Source organism: Pleuronectes platessa, chromosome 17 (genome assembly GCF_947347685.1).
Source record: "Pleuronectes platessa chromosome 17, fPlePla1.1, whole genome shotgun sequence".
Lineage (NCBI taxonomy): Eukaryota > Metazoa > Chordata > Actinopteri > Pleuronectiformes > Pleuronectidae > Pleuronectes > Pleuronectes platessa.
Genome location: NC_070642.1, coordinates 18291566 through 18308126, shown reverse-complemented (window position 1 = coordinate 18308126; position 16561 = coordinate 18291566). Strand labels below are relative to the sequence as shown.

At 42.1% G+C, this 16561-nt stretch overlaps 1 protein-coding gene across 1 annotated transcript; it reads left to right on the top strand.

Moving 5' to 3' along the window:
• Window positions 1-15437, top strand: LOC128459838 (apolipoprotein B-100-like). The gene is made up of 29 exons (XM_053444765.1): window positions 1-55; window positions 667-699; window positions 830-942; window positions 1023-1168; window positions 1285-1432; window positions 1608-1760; window positions 2029-2153; window positions 2257-2342; window positions 2441-2885; window positions 3015-3129; window positions 3261-3407; window positions 3500-3711; window positions 3818-4013; window positions 4103-4282; window positions 4369-4572; window positions 4684-4851; window positions 4948-5153; window positions 5417-5599; window positions 5685-5815; window positions 5911-6121; window positions 6210-6382; window positions 6548-6708; window positions 6793-6902; window positions 6996-7369; window positions 7651-13677; window positions 13768-13879; window positions 13967-13990; window positions 14109-14295; window positions 14383-15437. Exons 1-29 carry the CDS (start codon window positions 1-3, stop codon window positions 15370-15372), a joined length of 11415 nt encoding a protein of 3804 aa, XP_053300740.1. The 3' UTR covers window positions 15373-15437.
• Window positions 15438-16561: the final 1124 nt, after the last annotated feature.

The following is a 16561-nucleotide window of genomic DNA, read 5'->3' as shown; positions in this document are numbered from 1 at the left end:
ATGGGGGATTCAAAGCTCTGTCTTTTGCTGCTCCTCAGCACATCTGCTTTGGCTTGTGAGTATAGAATCCTCTGTTTGCTAAGTTTTTATTTTTTTTACTTTTGTGCTGTTAATTATTTAATCAGATATTTCCTAAAAATACATTGTAACATCCGTCTTTTTACAAATCTTAAAAGTTAGTTAAGAAATTAAGAAACAACTACTTATTTCGTCGATCTTGATTTTAATTACATTTTATATTCATACTTTTATTTTTGTCCTAAGTTTGTTCTTATAGATCTATGTCATTTCAGGTCTTTTACATGTGAAAAGTGCTGTCTAAATACAATGCATTACTAATGATAGCTTTCGTAAAAAAAACAAATGTTAAAACCATTATCCTTATGTGCCATGAAATAATATTATGAGCTAGGACATAGGGGTAACTAACAAATAAGTCTATTTGATATAATTTCATTTTTGAAAATTTTATTTTCTTGATTCTTGTTGTTCTGGGTTTGTACCCTCATGGCTGAACGCACTAATTGTAAGTCGCTTTAGATAAAAGCATGAGCTAAATGAAATGAAATGTAATAATCAAATGTAGTTATTTAATTGGAAATCAGAGATCTTTAATTGCATTGAAATTACTAAAAACCTACATTGTCCACATTATTCCCTGAACAGTTGCCCAAGACGAAGATGTACCAACCTGTCTGTGTAAGTTATTTAAGACTGCTTCAGGGATAAGATTTCAACTTTTGTGTTTTTGTTTTCTTCACATTTATAATAATATATATTTTCCATAAATCACCTCTTCTTCCTTGTAATTGTTGATTTTCTTCTCCAGTGGCCACAAGGTACAAGACCCTGCACAAGTATGAATATCGCTATGAAGCCGAATCTTTGAACGCCATCAACGGAGCTTCCACTCTGAAGAACGGACCCAAAGGCTCTTGCATGGTACGAGAAATTCTTTCACAATCATCCTCTGTAAATTCCCCAAAGATAAAGAGAAATAAAACATTTACCTTCTCCCACAGGTTCAAATCGAAGTGCCTCAGACTTGCAGTTACATCGTCCGCACCACTGGCTGTATGCTGAGTGAGGTGGCTGACATGGACACAGAGGGAAACCTCGTGTTCAGACCCGCCGCCGGCTCCGACGCCTTTGCTGCTGAGATGGAGAAGTATGTGACTCCATGAAAATCCCCAATGTCCAGTTTACATTTTATCACCCAACTTTAGGTATTTCTGGAGCTATTGCACAAAGAATTACATTTAAATACGCTATGTTTTTTTTCAGATACCCTCTGAAGGTTGTGGTTGAGGGTGTGTACGATGTGAAACTATACCCCGAGGAAGGTGAGACTTTAACCATCCTGAACATCAAGAGAGGAATCATCTCTGCTCTGGCTGTTCCTCTGGTGGAAGAAGACAAGAATAATATTATGGTAAATTCATTTAAAAAAAATGCCCTCTAATACGGATCATGAGAAATATTTTAATATCACAGTTTAACACCAAGTTATCTATACGTTATGGTATTCACCAAACAGTATTATATAGCTTTTTAAAGTACATTAAACACAAACTTTGCTTCTAATCATCTTTATCTCTTACTATCAGCCCACAATCCACGGCATGTGCAAGACCCATTCCACGGTCAACGCAAGAGAGGACATTGCAACTGACATCACCTTGAACAGGGATCTGTCCAAATGTGAAGAGTTTCTCCCAGTGAGAGAGCACACCAGCCCGCTGGCACTGATCTCTGGCATGGTAAGTGGAAACATGGTGAAAAAAGCTGCTTCATGACAAACTGTCAACCACCTTTAGAGAGCTAGAATATCTCTAATAAAAAATCACAGATTTGCTTGAGAGAAGTAAATTAGGTGTAAAGCTAATGGTTGTCTTTAGCCACAACGATGTGGAAAAACAAGAAGCACGGTGTTGTTGGTTGTAATTCAAAAATGACAATTAGAACAATCAACTTCATAAATCTCCAATATTCCACGATGCTAACGTCATTATGTTTTCTGTCTTTCAGCACTACCCTCTTTCTCAGCTGGTCAGAAGCTCCCAGACCTGCAACTACAAGTTCGACAATGAGAACAAACACATGACCTCTGGATCCTGCACTGAGAAGCACATCCTCATTCCCTTCTCGAACAAGTAAGAGAAGCCATATACTATATGCTCCTTCATAAGGGTTTATGTACTGATCTGTCTCATATGACTTGAGTGGCATTTTTAAGGATATATGTTCTTCCTACAGGGGAGAATATGGAGTTACCAATGTTGGAAAGCAAGAACTCACTCTGGTTGAGGTTACTCCTCACAACGACAGAGTCTTTGATCACAGTAAGCTCCATTGTTTGATTTGTATTGAAGGATTTATAGCTGTTTGAAAAGGATCCTTAGATGTAACTCAGTTTCGCCACGTTTCTTGTGTATCACAGGTGAAGTTGCCAAGGGTCTTCACATGGAAGCTGTCCAGGACAAGACTGCTGTCCAGGATAAAGATGCAGGTCTGAACCTCCTGAGAGAACTGACCAATCTGCCCGAGGCCGAGGGTGAGAGGAGGGCCCACCTCTTCCACAAGCTTGTCACGATGGTCCGTGGAATGAAGGCCGAGACCCTGAGTCCCGCCATTCCCGAGGCTCTTGAAGTGTCCCCTGTCCTGACCTACCAGGTTCTGGCCCAGTGTGGAACCCCTGAGTGCAGCAGTGGCATCATGCAGATCCTCAGGACCTTCGACAGCTCTGCAGTCGAGGTTGATGCTGCTGTGTTTGCTCTGGGACTTGTGTCCAATCCCTCTGCCCTCCTGATCAATGACATGCTCGAGATGGCCAAATACAAGACCAGCAAGCCCATCCTGTATGCCCTGAGCAATATCGTCAAGAGGTGAGTGATGTTAACCATGAGTTATACTCAGTAAAGGAATGACTGAATAATGTTTTAGCTAATGTTTCCATCCTGGTGTTAAATAAAACAAAGTTAAAAAATATTTGTTTCACATTCTCTCTTCAAAAGGTTCTACAAGGCTGAAGGAAAACTGACCCCTGAGATTTACTCTGTGGCTGACTTCATGGCTTCTCACTTGGGCGACTGCTCCGGTGACCAGGAGACAACTTTCATGTATTTGAGGGTAAGTGTCTAACCAAGTTTCTTCAAGGATATGAATGACGTGATTAAGAGCAACGGAAGCACTGACTAATACTTTGCATGAATTTAGATTCAGTCCAGTGAAGATAATGATCACTTTACTTTTGATTATAGGTTATTGGAAATATGGCTCCAGCCATGTCTGCTGCTAGTCCTGCACTGAGAGCCGCTGTGATCCAGTGTGTGAACAAACCTGAGGCTTCTCTGGCTGTGCAGCAGGCTGCCATCCAAGCGTTCAGGCTGATTCCCGTCCTTGAGGAGGCAAGACAAATTGATTAATTGGTTTTACAGCTCATTCGAATAATTGTTTCTGCATGACTGATTCTAATCATGTTGAACCCTCGTTGTCACAGGGTAGAGAGATTCTCATGCAGGTCGTTCTGGACGGTACCACCCCCTTGCAAAAGCGTGTGGCTGCGTATCTGGTACTTATGAAGAACCCCCAGCCAAGTGAACTGGCTCAGCTGGCGGATGCTCTGCCCCTTGAAGAAGACCAACAAGCCAAGAGCTTTTTCATCTCCTACATCACCAACATTTTGTCCTCAACTGAGCCTGAAACCCAAGAGTAAGCAAAAATATCTGAAGCTTCAAGTTTAAATGTCTGTTTTTATGTCCCCTGATTTGATCACCATAATTGGTTTAATTGTAAAATGTATTTTTCCTTCCCAAAGACTGAGACAGAAGATCCGTGATGCCCTGCAGGGTAATGAGATTGGAGCCACTATGGACCCCACCAAGTTCTCTCGCAACTACAAGTTGGGATCTGTGGAAGGAAACATGATCTTTGAGGGTACTAGCTATCTGCCCAAGGAAGTCATGCTTGAGATGACTCTCAAGGCCTTTGGCTATGATATGGACATGATTGAGGTAAATATGTTGTGCCATCAGACATTTTGAAACGTGACAAGTTGTGTCTAGTTATGATAGTAAGTGTTATAAATGTGTCACCTTTACAGTTTGGTATGGAGGGCCAAGGATTTGAGCCAACAGTTGAAGCCCTGTTTGGACAGAATGGATTCTTCCCTGACACTGCCATGAAGACAATGTTCTTTGTATCTGAAAACATGCCATTGAAAGTCAGTGAGATGATGCAGACTATAATGCCTGCTCTGAAGAAGGACAGGATGAAGAGACAGGTAATCAAAGAAACTTTTTTGTATGAAGCGAATGTGTGGAATATCTTGTTTTTAGGCAAGTTATTAATTTGGTAATATATGCACAGGCCACCCAGGACTTTGTGAGACAGATCGGAAGCAACCTGAACAAACTGGTGGGCGAACTGAAGTCTGCTCAGTCCCCTGAGGCCATGGTTTACATGAGACTTCTGGGAAATGAGCTGGGATATCTGAAGACCAACGAAATTCAGGAGATGGCCTACTCTGCTACAATGATGATCGACAGCATGATGAAGATGTTCCCTGGTGATGTAAGGAAGTGTTAGAATTTTTGTGTTCTTATTTTAAAGAGCATTTAAACAATTCCATGTTTTATAAACAGTTTATGATTTAAATGTCCTGTGTATTTTTATTTGCTACAGCTAATGAAGTCTTTGATGACCAAGACGGACAATACAATCTTTGCCCACTACATCTTCATGGACAATGAATTCTTCCTGCCCACTTTAACTGGTGTGCCTCTGAGGATTGCACTGTCTGGTACCTTCACTCCTGGTATCAAGGGTGGACTTCACATTGCTCGTGACATGGTAAAAATCCCTAAATGTGCTTAAATCTTACACAAATATTTTAAATTTCACAGCATCAACACAAGCATTCATATTTGGCCTGTTTTGTCCATGCAGAGTGAAGTTGCATTCATGCCCTCTGCTGGCATTGAGTTTGTAACTCAGGTTGGATCCCACATCCCTGAATATGTTGACTCTGGATTAGAGATGCACACCAACATTTTCCACGAGAGTGGACTCAGTGCCAAGATCTCCATGGAACATGACTCAGTCAAGCTGACCATCCCTGCACCAGTGAATCCCACAAAGCTCATCAAAATGACGTAAGCCATAAAGCTTTCAAATATTATACAAGTAATAGTTTCTCTGCAACATTGGTTGAAATGCAGCTGTTAATCTAGCTAACCTGAAGTACAAAGTGTACCATGATGTTTCACAAGGGAACATTGAAGAGAGAGCATCCATGTTGTGTGTATCTTAAGTACAACAGTTGTTACTATGTGTCATGTATGTATCATTTTTGCCATGTTTAAATTTAAGATAATAGCCAAATTCAGATTAAAATTTTCCTCCATTTAAATTTTAGAAACACCCTGGTGGCCGTGACTGGATCAGAGGTGATGACCATCCCCCCAACAGTGATGGACAAGGTTAATGTGAGTGAGTGCACTCCTTTCTTTGCTGGAATGAAATACTGCACCGCTCTGCAGTATATTGATGCTTCCTCTCAAGAGACAACCCCCTACTTCCCCTTCACTGGAGACAGCAAGTAAGCAACATTTTCTGAAACAACAACAAATAATAGTTTCTGAAATGAACTTGTTTAAACAAGATGTATTTAATCACCTTGGTAGATTTGCTGTGGAGCTCCACCCTACTGGCGAAGTCACTGAGTACACAGCCACTGTTGCCTACGAGCTCCTCAGGGAGGGAGAAGAGGGCAGGCAGAAGGTTGACTCTGTGAAGCTCATTGTGAGGGCTGAAGGTAAGTTGCAGTACATGTGGACAATATGATCAAATCCATCCCTGTACGAAATGGCCACCAAGCTAAAAATGACTCTCTTGGTTCCCCAACAACAGGTGCAGAGCCCACTGAGGCCGTAGCAATGCTGAAGTACAACAGAAGGAGAAATGTTGTCACAGCTGACTTACAGATCCCCGACTATGATGTAGAGGCTGGACTCAGGCTGGGTGTTGTCGATGGAAACACCAAGGGCAAAGGAACTCATTCAATCTCTCTGGACTTTGTAAACAAGAACATTCCTCAGCTCTCCCTGGTTGGCCGTGCCAAGTAAGAAATCAGTCATTGATCCTCATCAAATAACATTAATGTTACTCTTGTCATTGAAATGACACTAACCAACTGGTACACATTTCAGTCTGAAGGCAATGAAGGAAGCAATGCTGCAAGTCCAGCTGCTTGTCCCCTCACTCAATGCTGATGCCACTGTCACAGCTCACATGAAGCATGGTGAAGAACTGGAGCTGGAGCTTGAGAGTGAAATCAAAGTAAAGGAGGCCGTCTCTAAGCAGAAGGTCGAGATGAAATATGGTAACGTATTTTCCACCTGCCTTTCATAGAATAATATTCCGTCAAAACGATTCATTCAATAGTAACGTCACATCCTAAATGTAGCACCACATGACACCATGACATGTGACGTGAGATCAAAGTTTTAAGTACATAGATTTAATTGATCTGTGTGTACTGTTGCAGATGCCAGCAAGTTTGAAGTTGAATTCAAGTCTGATGTGAACACCCAGACCACCATGTTGCCAAGTGCTGACATGTTGGAGAAGTATGCCAACCAGCTGCTTGACGCACATGTGGGCGAGGCAGACATGAAAGTCCGTCACATCTTCCAGAAGTTTGGCGAAGTAAGCGTCTTGGATTAAGAGTTTTTAAGATTTATGCTGAAAAAATAAGTAACGCATTCACTGAAAACCTCTTGTCTTTTTTAGGCTGCGAACAACTACATGGACAAATATGGTGCTGACCTCCCTTACATTCAGAATGTCAGAGTACCTGATATGCCTGAGATTTCTCTGCCAGAGACATTGTACCTGAATACGTAAGTGTGGAACATTTCATGGTAAATGCTACAAATGTCTATTACTATTATTTTCAAAACCTTAATGCATATTATTTTTGTAATTTTTCACAGTGAGGCTAAGGCTTCGTACTACTTCAACAATGAGCACTTCACCATCACTATCCCTCTCCCTCTCGGAGGAAAGACCACAGAGGAGCTTAACTTCCCAGCAGCTCTGACCACACCTAGCCTGTCTTTGCCGCAGTTCGGCCTCGAGATTGTCTCCATGGAGATTCCAATCCCAGAACTTGTTGTGCCCAAGCATCTTGCTCTGTCTATTCCTCTTTTCGGCAAAGCTGAAGTTTCTTCTCTGATGAAAAGCAACCTTTATGATGCAGAGGCCTCATTTTCTGCTGGCAAAGATGTGGTGGAAACACCAAGCTACTCAGCGAAGTTTGACGTGAAAGGAACTTCCCCAATTGACATCCTGTCAATAAAGATTGAAGGTAATTCAGATTTAAATTATTAATCACTTTTTATTTCCATGTTATTCTGAATTTACATTGTAAGTGATATGTTGTTCACTTTTAGTGGCACAGATTCAAGTAACAGTTTCCTTTTCCCACTGATGATATATTACGTGACTTATTTCAGTAACAGTGCAACAATATAACAATGCACTGATCTCTGCTGATACAGCAGTTGATTATGCACATTGTGTTTGATAAAGTGTATATTACCCAATGATTCACACTATGCATCTTTTCTTCTTTTGTCTTTTATTTAGGCTCAGGAATGTTGATGACCACTGATTCCATTAACGCTCAATTGAAAAGCTCTTTGGTCCATAAATTCATTGAAGCCAGTGTTAGCATAACTGAAGACGCAACCTTCACTGACAAAATCAATTTGAAATCAAGCAGCAAGATTGAAGCCACAAGTCCATTTGGTCTCAATGTTGCACTAGAGCACACAGGCATGACTGGATTCAACACTGAGGAAATCTCTGCTGATAGCAAGGTTGATGCAATGTTCAAGGCTGGACCCATGTACGGCAAAACCATCTCCACCCAGTCATTCACCATCTTCCCATTCAGGCAAGAAGCAAAGGTTGATTCTACTGTCCAGATTGACTCCACAGTTATCAATGCTCAGAACACAATCGCAGCATCCCTTGCCAATGGTGAATTCTCTCTTGTGTCTAACACCAATGCCTTTGAAAACCTCTTGACACATGTTGGTGAGCTCTCCTTCAAAGAAAGCAAGCTGTCAGTGAAAGGTGATGCCATTGTCCTTGCTCTCGGCATGAAGATCCGCAACCAGGCTGAAGCCTCAGCTGGTGCAAGTGAAGTCGTCATTAGGATGGAGACAAATGCCGACCAGACTGAAAACCGTGTTTACTCTCTGCTGACTGCCACTCTTGATGTCAATGGTCTGGCTGTAAGCAGCGATGCCACCTTGAAACTTCTTGAGAATGAGGCGATTCACAAGGCTGTTCTGAAGATGAACAATGACGGTTTGACCACAAGTGGAACAACCACCCTGCAGAGCCCCCTGTCCCTAGAAAACAGCTTCAATGCTGAGCTTGATGCTTCCAGAGCTACTTTATCTATTAACAACAAGGCTGCAATGAGTGATGTCAAGGTTGACAATGCAAACACTCTCGTAATTACTCTCTCTAGCCTAGACTTCACCTCAAAGGCTGAGACCACAGCAAGCGAGTATGCCTCTTACACTCATGATATCCTCATCAACATGAAACCCTACACCGCTTCTGCAAATGTTAATAACAACCTGAGACTTCTGGCTGCCAACTTCATTAATGAGGCTCAGCTGCACGCAGAGTTGTACAAGATGGACCTGACCGGAAGCCTGAAAGCCATCTATGGTGAGGAAGAGATCAAGCACATCTATCAAGTGATGTATGCTGATATGACTGCAAATGCAAAGTGTAGCACCACTGGAAAACTCTTTGGAACCCACATGAACCAGAACACCGAGCTGGAAGTTGTTGGTCTTGCTGCCAGGCTCTCCAACGATGCCCGTTTCAACTCACAGCCAATGCGCTTTGATCACACCATCCGCTGCAGCGTTGTTCCTTTTGATTTCAACCTTGATGCTGTCGTCAACGCTGATGGAGACATCAACGCATATGGAAAGCACAGTGCTCAGCTCTATGGCAAGTTCCTCCTGAAAGCTCAACCTCTGGCTTTTGCTAGTTCACATGAGTGCAGAGCATCAGTAACCCAGCAGTTAGATACTGGCTTTTCCCTTGAGACCACATTCGACAACAAAATGGACAATGTTCTGACACCCCAAGAGCAGAAGACCAGTTTTAGAATGAAATCTAAAATGAATGAGCATGTCTTCAATCAGGACATGAGTGTGTACAATACCCCTGAGAGAACTGGAATTGAAGTCTCTGGCACCATCCTCACCAACCTCATCAACATAGATTCTGCAGACAACCAGGAATTCACCGTCTCTGGCTTCCTCAAGTACGACAAGAACACAGACAGTCATATCTTTCAGATCCCTCTTTTTAACAATCTCCCTGCCCTCTTGGAAAGTATGAAAGGCTTCATCGTGTATGTTGCTGAGACACTGCATGACTGCATCAACAACGAGGAGATAAAGGCTAAACTTGAGGCTCTTCCCCAGCATGTAAGTGACTTTGTTTCCCATTTGAATATTGAAGGCAAGGTAAACCAACTTAAGCAGTATTTCACTGATCTTACCCAAGAATATGCAATTTCCATGGATGATGTGGAGGCTTCTTTAAGTAACCTGAAGGTTACCTTTGAAAAATGTCTGGCTGATCTCACTGTTTACATCAAACACTTTGTTGGTATGATGGAAGAACTTCTTAGTGGCAGCCTCCCTGAAACACTCGCTCAGAGTATCCAGCAACATCTGAATGCCTTTAACGAGGAATATGACATCAAGGCCCTGGTTGTGTATGTGATTGACACCGTAAGAGAGATGGTCCAGCAATTTGACTTGGAAAAACTGAAGGGCAGCAGCATTGCCTTCCTGCTTGACATTGATGCCAAGTATGAAATCCAAGCTAAGCTACAGACAATCATGTCAGAGATTAAGCAAATGGTTGAGACCTTTGACTTGCAAAACTTTGTTGCTGAACTGAAAAGTTACATTTCATCTATGAACTTCAGAGCTCACTTTGAGGAACTCATTAGTCAGATTCCCTCAGAGATTCTCAGTGATGTAAGAGATTATGTTCGGAAAATGATTGAGGACCTTGACATCATCGGCAAGATCAACACCTTCTTTGCCAAGATGAGAGAGTTAATCGTCAAGTTTGAGGCTGACAAAATGGTTCAAGCTGCCATTGAAAAGGCTGTCGAGCTCATCGAGCAGTTCAAAATTGAGGAAACCATCCAAGCTTTCGTCAACATGGTGAAGGATTCAGATATACCAACCAATTTCATGCGAATGTTCGAGTCTGCAATCGAAAACTTGAAATCCACTGAAGTCAAGGATATAATTGAAAAGCTAAATATGTTCATTGAAACTGTTGTGCACCAGCTGACCTCATTTAATTACAATGAGTCTGTTGAATCTCTCAATCAAATTGTTGCTTGGTTCACAACATACCTGAATGAGTTCATCGGGCATTTTGAAATTGGCCAGAAACTTGCAGCAACAAGAGATTTTGTCAATTTAGCCTTGTCCTCTCTTAAAGGCTTCACGGAGCGTGTGAGAGAAATCAAAATTGCAGAGATGATTAAATCAGTCCAGGATGTCATTGACGAGAACCTGCTGAAGAACCTGAAGAGCTGTGCTGAATTTGTGAAACAGGAATTAACAAATCTGGATGTCAACGCTGTGATTACCAGTTGTCTGGACTCTGTGAGGAAGTACTACACAACGGCCGTAACCATCGTCACTGATGTATTCACCAGCATGGTTGAGATGGTTAAGACGGTGTTACCTGAGCAAAAGATCATAAGCGAGATTCAGCAGATCGCTGATGGCCTAATTAGAGAACTGAAAAAAGCTGAGTTGGCCACGCCCTCATTCACCATTCCGTTTACTGATCTTGTAGTGCCTTCCATTATGTTCAGCATGGATACGCTCGAACACATTGAAATCCCAACACAATTGGACATCCCTGAATTCACCATCCTGGGCTTCCAAGTTGTAAAGGCCGCCACAATTTCCTTTGATGACATCAAGCAGAAAATCATTGAACTTATTGATATGATTGTAAACCTTGACGTCCAAATTCCTGATGTTGATGCTTTCTTTGGAGATCTGACAATGACCTACCTCCCCCACATGCCTGAGCTTTCTCTTCCAGAATTCACTCTTCCTGAGATGGCATTCCCTGTCTTCCCAGAAGTTCCTCTAGAAAAACTTGTTCAGTCTCTTCAGATTCCTACTGGTAAGCTACCAACCATCCCAAGTGAATTCATGTTCCCATGCTTTGGTAAACTCTTTGGTGAGATCAAATTCATCACTCCTATCTACACCATCAAGACTTCTGCTGAGTTCCAGAACTCCACTGAAAGTGACATGTCACCTCAGTTCTCTGGATTCTTCACCTCCCAGGCCTCATCTCCAAGCTTTGAAAGTCTTAATTACAAACTTGACTCCACTGCCCAGATTGCACTCCCAGAAATGAGTCGTGTTGTTGTAGCCGAGACTCTGAAGTTTGACCATCTTGCTCTCGGAGTTGACCATCAGGCATCTGTATCCCTCTATGGTCTATCAGGCCAGGCCCAAGCCAAGACAACAGTTAAGGTCGCCACTACACCCTATACTGCTGAATTTATGAACACAGCATTTATTGCTATGGAAGAAGGATTTTCTGCTTCTCTCGATACAACCTACACTCATGAAGTGGTCCTTCCACTTTTCAATGTCAGAAGTGAGGCCACTTTAACCCAGAAATCCATTGCTCGCCAAAACGGCCTCACACTCACTCTTACAGTTGACAATTCAGGCACTGGCAAAGTTAATGCTGAAGAGAGCAAACACAAGAGCAACTTGACCTTGTCACTCACTCCTAGCATTATCACTCTAACTTTCTCTGGCGACACAGACTCTGCCATCATAAAGATGAAACAGCAAATTGCTGCTGAAATGGGCCCCTTCTCATACTTTAAGGTTGATTTACGCAATGAGGCCGAGACACCATTCATCAAAAACAGTCTTCTTGTTGCATCTGCAAACGCCAACCTTCATGACTTGAAGGCGGAGCTGAAGGCCAACCATGACACAGAACTGTATGGCGAAGTCAGTGGAGTCCTGTCCAATGGACTCAACATTGTAGCCCGTCCTAATGAGTTTGTCTTTGAATTCCAAAACAAGGGAAATGCCAAGGTCAGCATTTTTGACACTCTGATCGCTAAGATCGATCTCCAGAATGACTACTCAGCTACCGTCAAGCCTGACAACCAGCATATGAACACAGTTGCTGTTGCACGCCTGAATCAGTACAAAATGTTTTACAACCTAACTGTTAACAATGACCAAAATGAGGCAGCCCTCATTGTTGCCATGGATGGTGAGGCTAATCTTGACTTCCTGACATCCCCCATCAGCATTCCTGAGCTAGATCTGCCTTTTGTTGACTTCAAGACTCCAGCCATCAGTGAACTGAACTTGTATGAGCAGACTGGATTAGACAAGATTTTGACTACCACTGAGCAAACTGTTGATGTAGATGCCAAGATTGTTTACCAGAAAAGGAAAGCTGCTCCACTTGTTGATGTGATGGGACTGGTCCACATTCCCCATCTGGGTGATCTGATCACAGAATTGTCCCTCAAGTCTGCCATCCTCAATCTGAATGCCAAAGCTGGACTGTACACTGAAGATAACATTGTCTTCCGTCTGGGAGCTACCACAGTCTCTGTGTTTGAGGGTCTGAACGCCAAACTCGATGGCACCACCAGTCTGACCACCAAGAGAGGACTCAAGTTGGCCAACTCCCTGTCCCTTGAAAATCATCATATTGAAGCCACTCATGACAGCTCCATCACTGTGAGTAGTGAAACTTTTGAACCTGCCATCTCTGTGGCTACTATTGCAAAGATTTCCCTGCCCATTCTCAATCTGGAGGCAAACCAAAATCTGGTTGCAGACACCAAAACCAAAGGAAATGCTGTCTCCACCTTGAGGGTGAAGGCCGATTTCAACATCCCCATGATCAAGGCAGTTGGAAAGGCAGAGGTTGACCACAGTCTGAAGCTGGAAGGAGCTTTTGAGTATCTTTCCATGGAGTCATCCACCAGAGCAAACATGGATGGAACAGTGCAGGAGGATTACCTAGTCGTGGGAATCCTTGATAATGAGTTCAATCAGTACCTGAATAATGATGGCCTTCGCTCCACCTCCAAGATTATTGCTGAAGCCAAACTTAACCATGGCACCGACAAACTCTTTGGAATGGATGTTAATGAAAATCTTGCCGTTGAAGCCTCCCTGAGCCGAGTGTATGCAGTGCTGAAGTATACTAGCAACAATGAGGCAGACCTGTTCAGTTTCAACACCAATGGGAAGCACATCGCCCAGGCAACCATTGACTTTGCGCCAGTCTCTTCCTTGATTGCCGATATTGAGATCGATATCTCTCAGCCCAGCAGTCTGGGTGAGCTGACCATCTTTGAGAAAACTGTTGCTGAAGTAACAGCTGACAAGCAGAAGATCTCTACCAACACCAAGTTCATCAGCCCATTGTACAGCACAAACCTGGCAGCAGAAGTCGAGGGCAATGGTCCAGTCTTCAAAGTCACCTTTAAGTCCTCAGCCACCTCTGTGATTGTCTTCTTGGAATACGACCTGGATGGTGAGTTGATTAAACCTCTCAAATAGATTTCCATATTTTTTGTGGCAAGCATCTTCAGAAACTAAATCCTAAGAATTTGTTTTTCGACAGCATCCACTTCTGCCACATTTGAGGATGAAGCTCTGAACATGGATAGCAAGGTTGTTCTGACACATAGTGACATGACCATGAATGTCAATCATGCCATTGCCCAGGCCTTGAGGTAACATGATTTGTTTTGAATACACAGTATGTTACAGAAACTGCTTCTCAAGGATATAATAATGAATTTTTTTTCTTCATATTTTAGGAAAAGGCGCCAGGCTGACGACAGGTAAGGCTCTTATTTCTTCTTGCTTTCGTCTAGTCATTTGATAAATGTTTACAATAATGAATACCAGGTTAAAAACTTGTCTGGATTTTTCATTTAACATGCTTCCTTTCTCTTCCAGCGTCTCTCACCAAACCCTGAATGTGGACATCACCAGTCCTACTTTCACCGACATGCACATCCGTTTTGCTGCTCGCAGAGATGGTATCAGTGGCTCAGTATCCACCCCACACAATGGATTCCTAGGCCTTCAGCTCAGTGGCAGAGTCCCATCTCAGATGAACGCTAGGTTCTACGGCCGTTATCCTGTGAGTATCTTTAACATTGCCTTTTTTTAAAGTTAAATATATTCTTAATATATTTTAAATAATATTTTGTTTTCCTCTTTTCAACAGTCTGCCCCAGAGGATGATGTTGACATCTTGGCCATCAGATCATCTCCTAAAGACGCTGACAAGATGACCCTTCAGATTGCTTACAACATGGAGGCACCAAAAGTACTGCTCTCTGAGCTCAAGATGAAACTCCCCTCCATCCTCTCTTCATTCACAGTGTTCGCTGACAAGTACCAGATCACAACAAAGATGAGCGACTTGAAGGACTCTGTTCTTAACCGCATCAACGAGGCCTACGCTGCAGCTATCAACTATGACGATCAAATGAGCCAGCTGTCAATCTTCTACAGGAACACCATTGTTGAGTACCAGAAGAATGTCCAGGTCCTCTTGGATGCTGTCATTAAGGTCCTGAGAGAGACCCAGTTCAAAGTGCCTGGTTCTGAGGAGATGACCACTCTTCCTGAGGTCCTGAAGAAGCTCACCACAAGCATTGCAGCTATGCTAGATGCAACCATTCAGATTACGTATGAAAATATGGAAGTCTACTATAACGCCTTTATTGATAATATCAGCAGCATTAAATTGAGAATGCCAGTTGGTGATGCAATTACTGGTGGTCAGGTCTTGGATCAGATCAAAGCAACGTTCAGGAATGTATTCGATGAACTGGTGGACTTTGTGAAAAATATGGAGAGTCTTGATACAATGCTAGTGAAAATTGGAGAGACCCTGAAGGCTCTTGTTGAGAAATCTCAGGAGTTTGTTGACTCTATCAAGTCTGACTATTTAGATGCAGTGTTCATCAACATCAATGCCCTCTATCTTAACCTTTTCACATTTGTGAAGAATGTTGTTGACCAGATTTATCTGAATGTAGATCCCCACAATGCATTTGAGAACATCATGAACATGCTCATTCATGCTGTGGAACAGTTTAATAACTCAGCCTCTGCTTTCCTGCAGCAAACTTCAGAGGAAGCTCAAGCCTATGTTAAAGTTAGTGAAGGAAAACTTGAGCTTGAGCTTCCTCTTGCCTTCCATCAGTAATTAACCCTCACATACTGAGGCTGTAACAATAATAGTGTAACATCTGAAAACTAACATCTCTTTAGAAAACATGTTTGGAAGGAATCTGGATAATTACTTCTTTAACCATATTTATACAAATGGGTTTAGTAGAAACAACTGTTGTATCATGTCATTTTTTAGGTTTTATTGTGTACATGTCAAACTTTACCTGACTCAATAAAATACATCAATGCAATCATCTGTAGTAGTGTGATTTCCTGCTTCCTGATGTTGAATGAAATTCACATCAAAACTTTATAAGTGTCACAGCAACTCAGCCTCTGGAATTATAAACGACATCACTTAGTGAAATGATATTTTTCAATAAGCAACAGCAATTTCCTTACTATTGGTATGTCTTTGTTCTTATTATCCACCAAATAGTTTTTTATATTGAAATCTCAACCACAACACAAAATCATGCAACACAATAGGATTTTACCAAAGAGTTTCACTAAAGGCCTACTTCATATGCATTGACAGTAAAGGTTTACATACATCCATCACAAACAGCACAAAAATACTTGTACAGAGCAGACAATGAAACAAAACTGAGCGACAACATCTGTGTGCAATACTCATTTGAACCTCTACAAAGTTTAGAACCCTAAACACACCAAACAGCCAATTAAAAAAGTATACCCAAAGGTAAAAAAGTCAAATTTTTACACTGTCTCATGATGCCTCACAATCAACATGTGTAGCCAACACAAAAGCATCTTTGCACTTAAGACAGTTCCTATGGTCCTAATGATCCTGACATGTCCTAGGACTGCTTCACATTTGCTTTAAGATTACTCTTTTGCAGTGGCTATTTTTGCCTGAAATTTCTGGTGGGGCAATTTTGTATGACGTCATGTCACCATCACAAAAATAGAGGTAGCTTATTATTATAAGCAGAAGGCCTATATAGACCAGTAAGACATACTATGGGCTGCATTTTGAGTGCCAGCAGGGAGCAGAAATTCATTCAGTTTAGGAAATAGGTGGTGGGTAAGATTAACGATGTAAAAAACTGAATGTAGCAGACAAGATTAGTTTTCACTGTAACACGTTACAACACATCAAAATCAATACTAAGTAGGGATGCACCGATATGGAAATTCTTGGCCGATACCGATACCGATATTTAAAATAACAATCTGGCCGATAGCCGATAGCCGATACC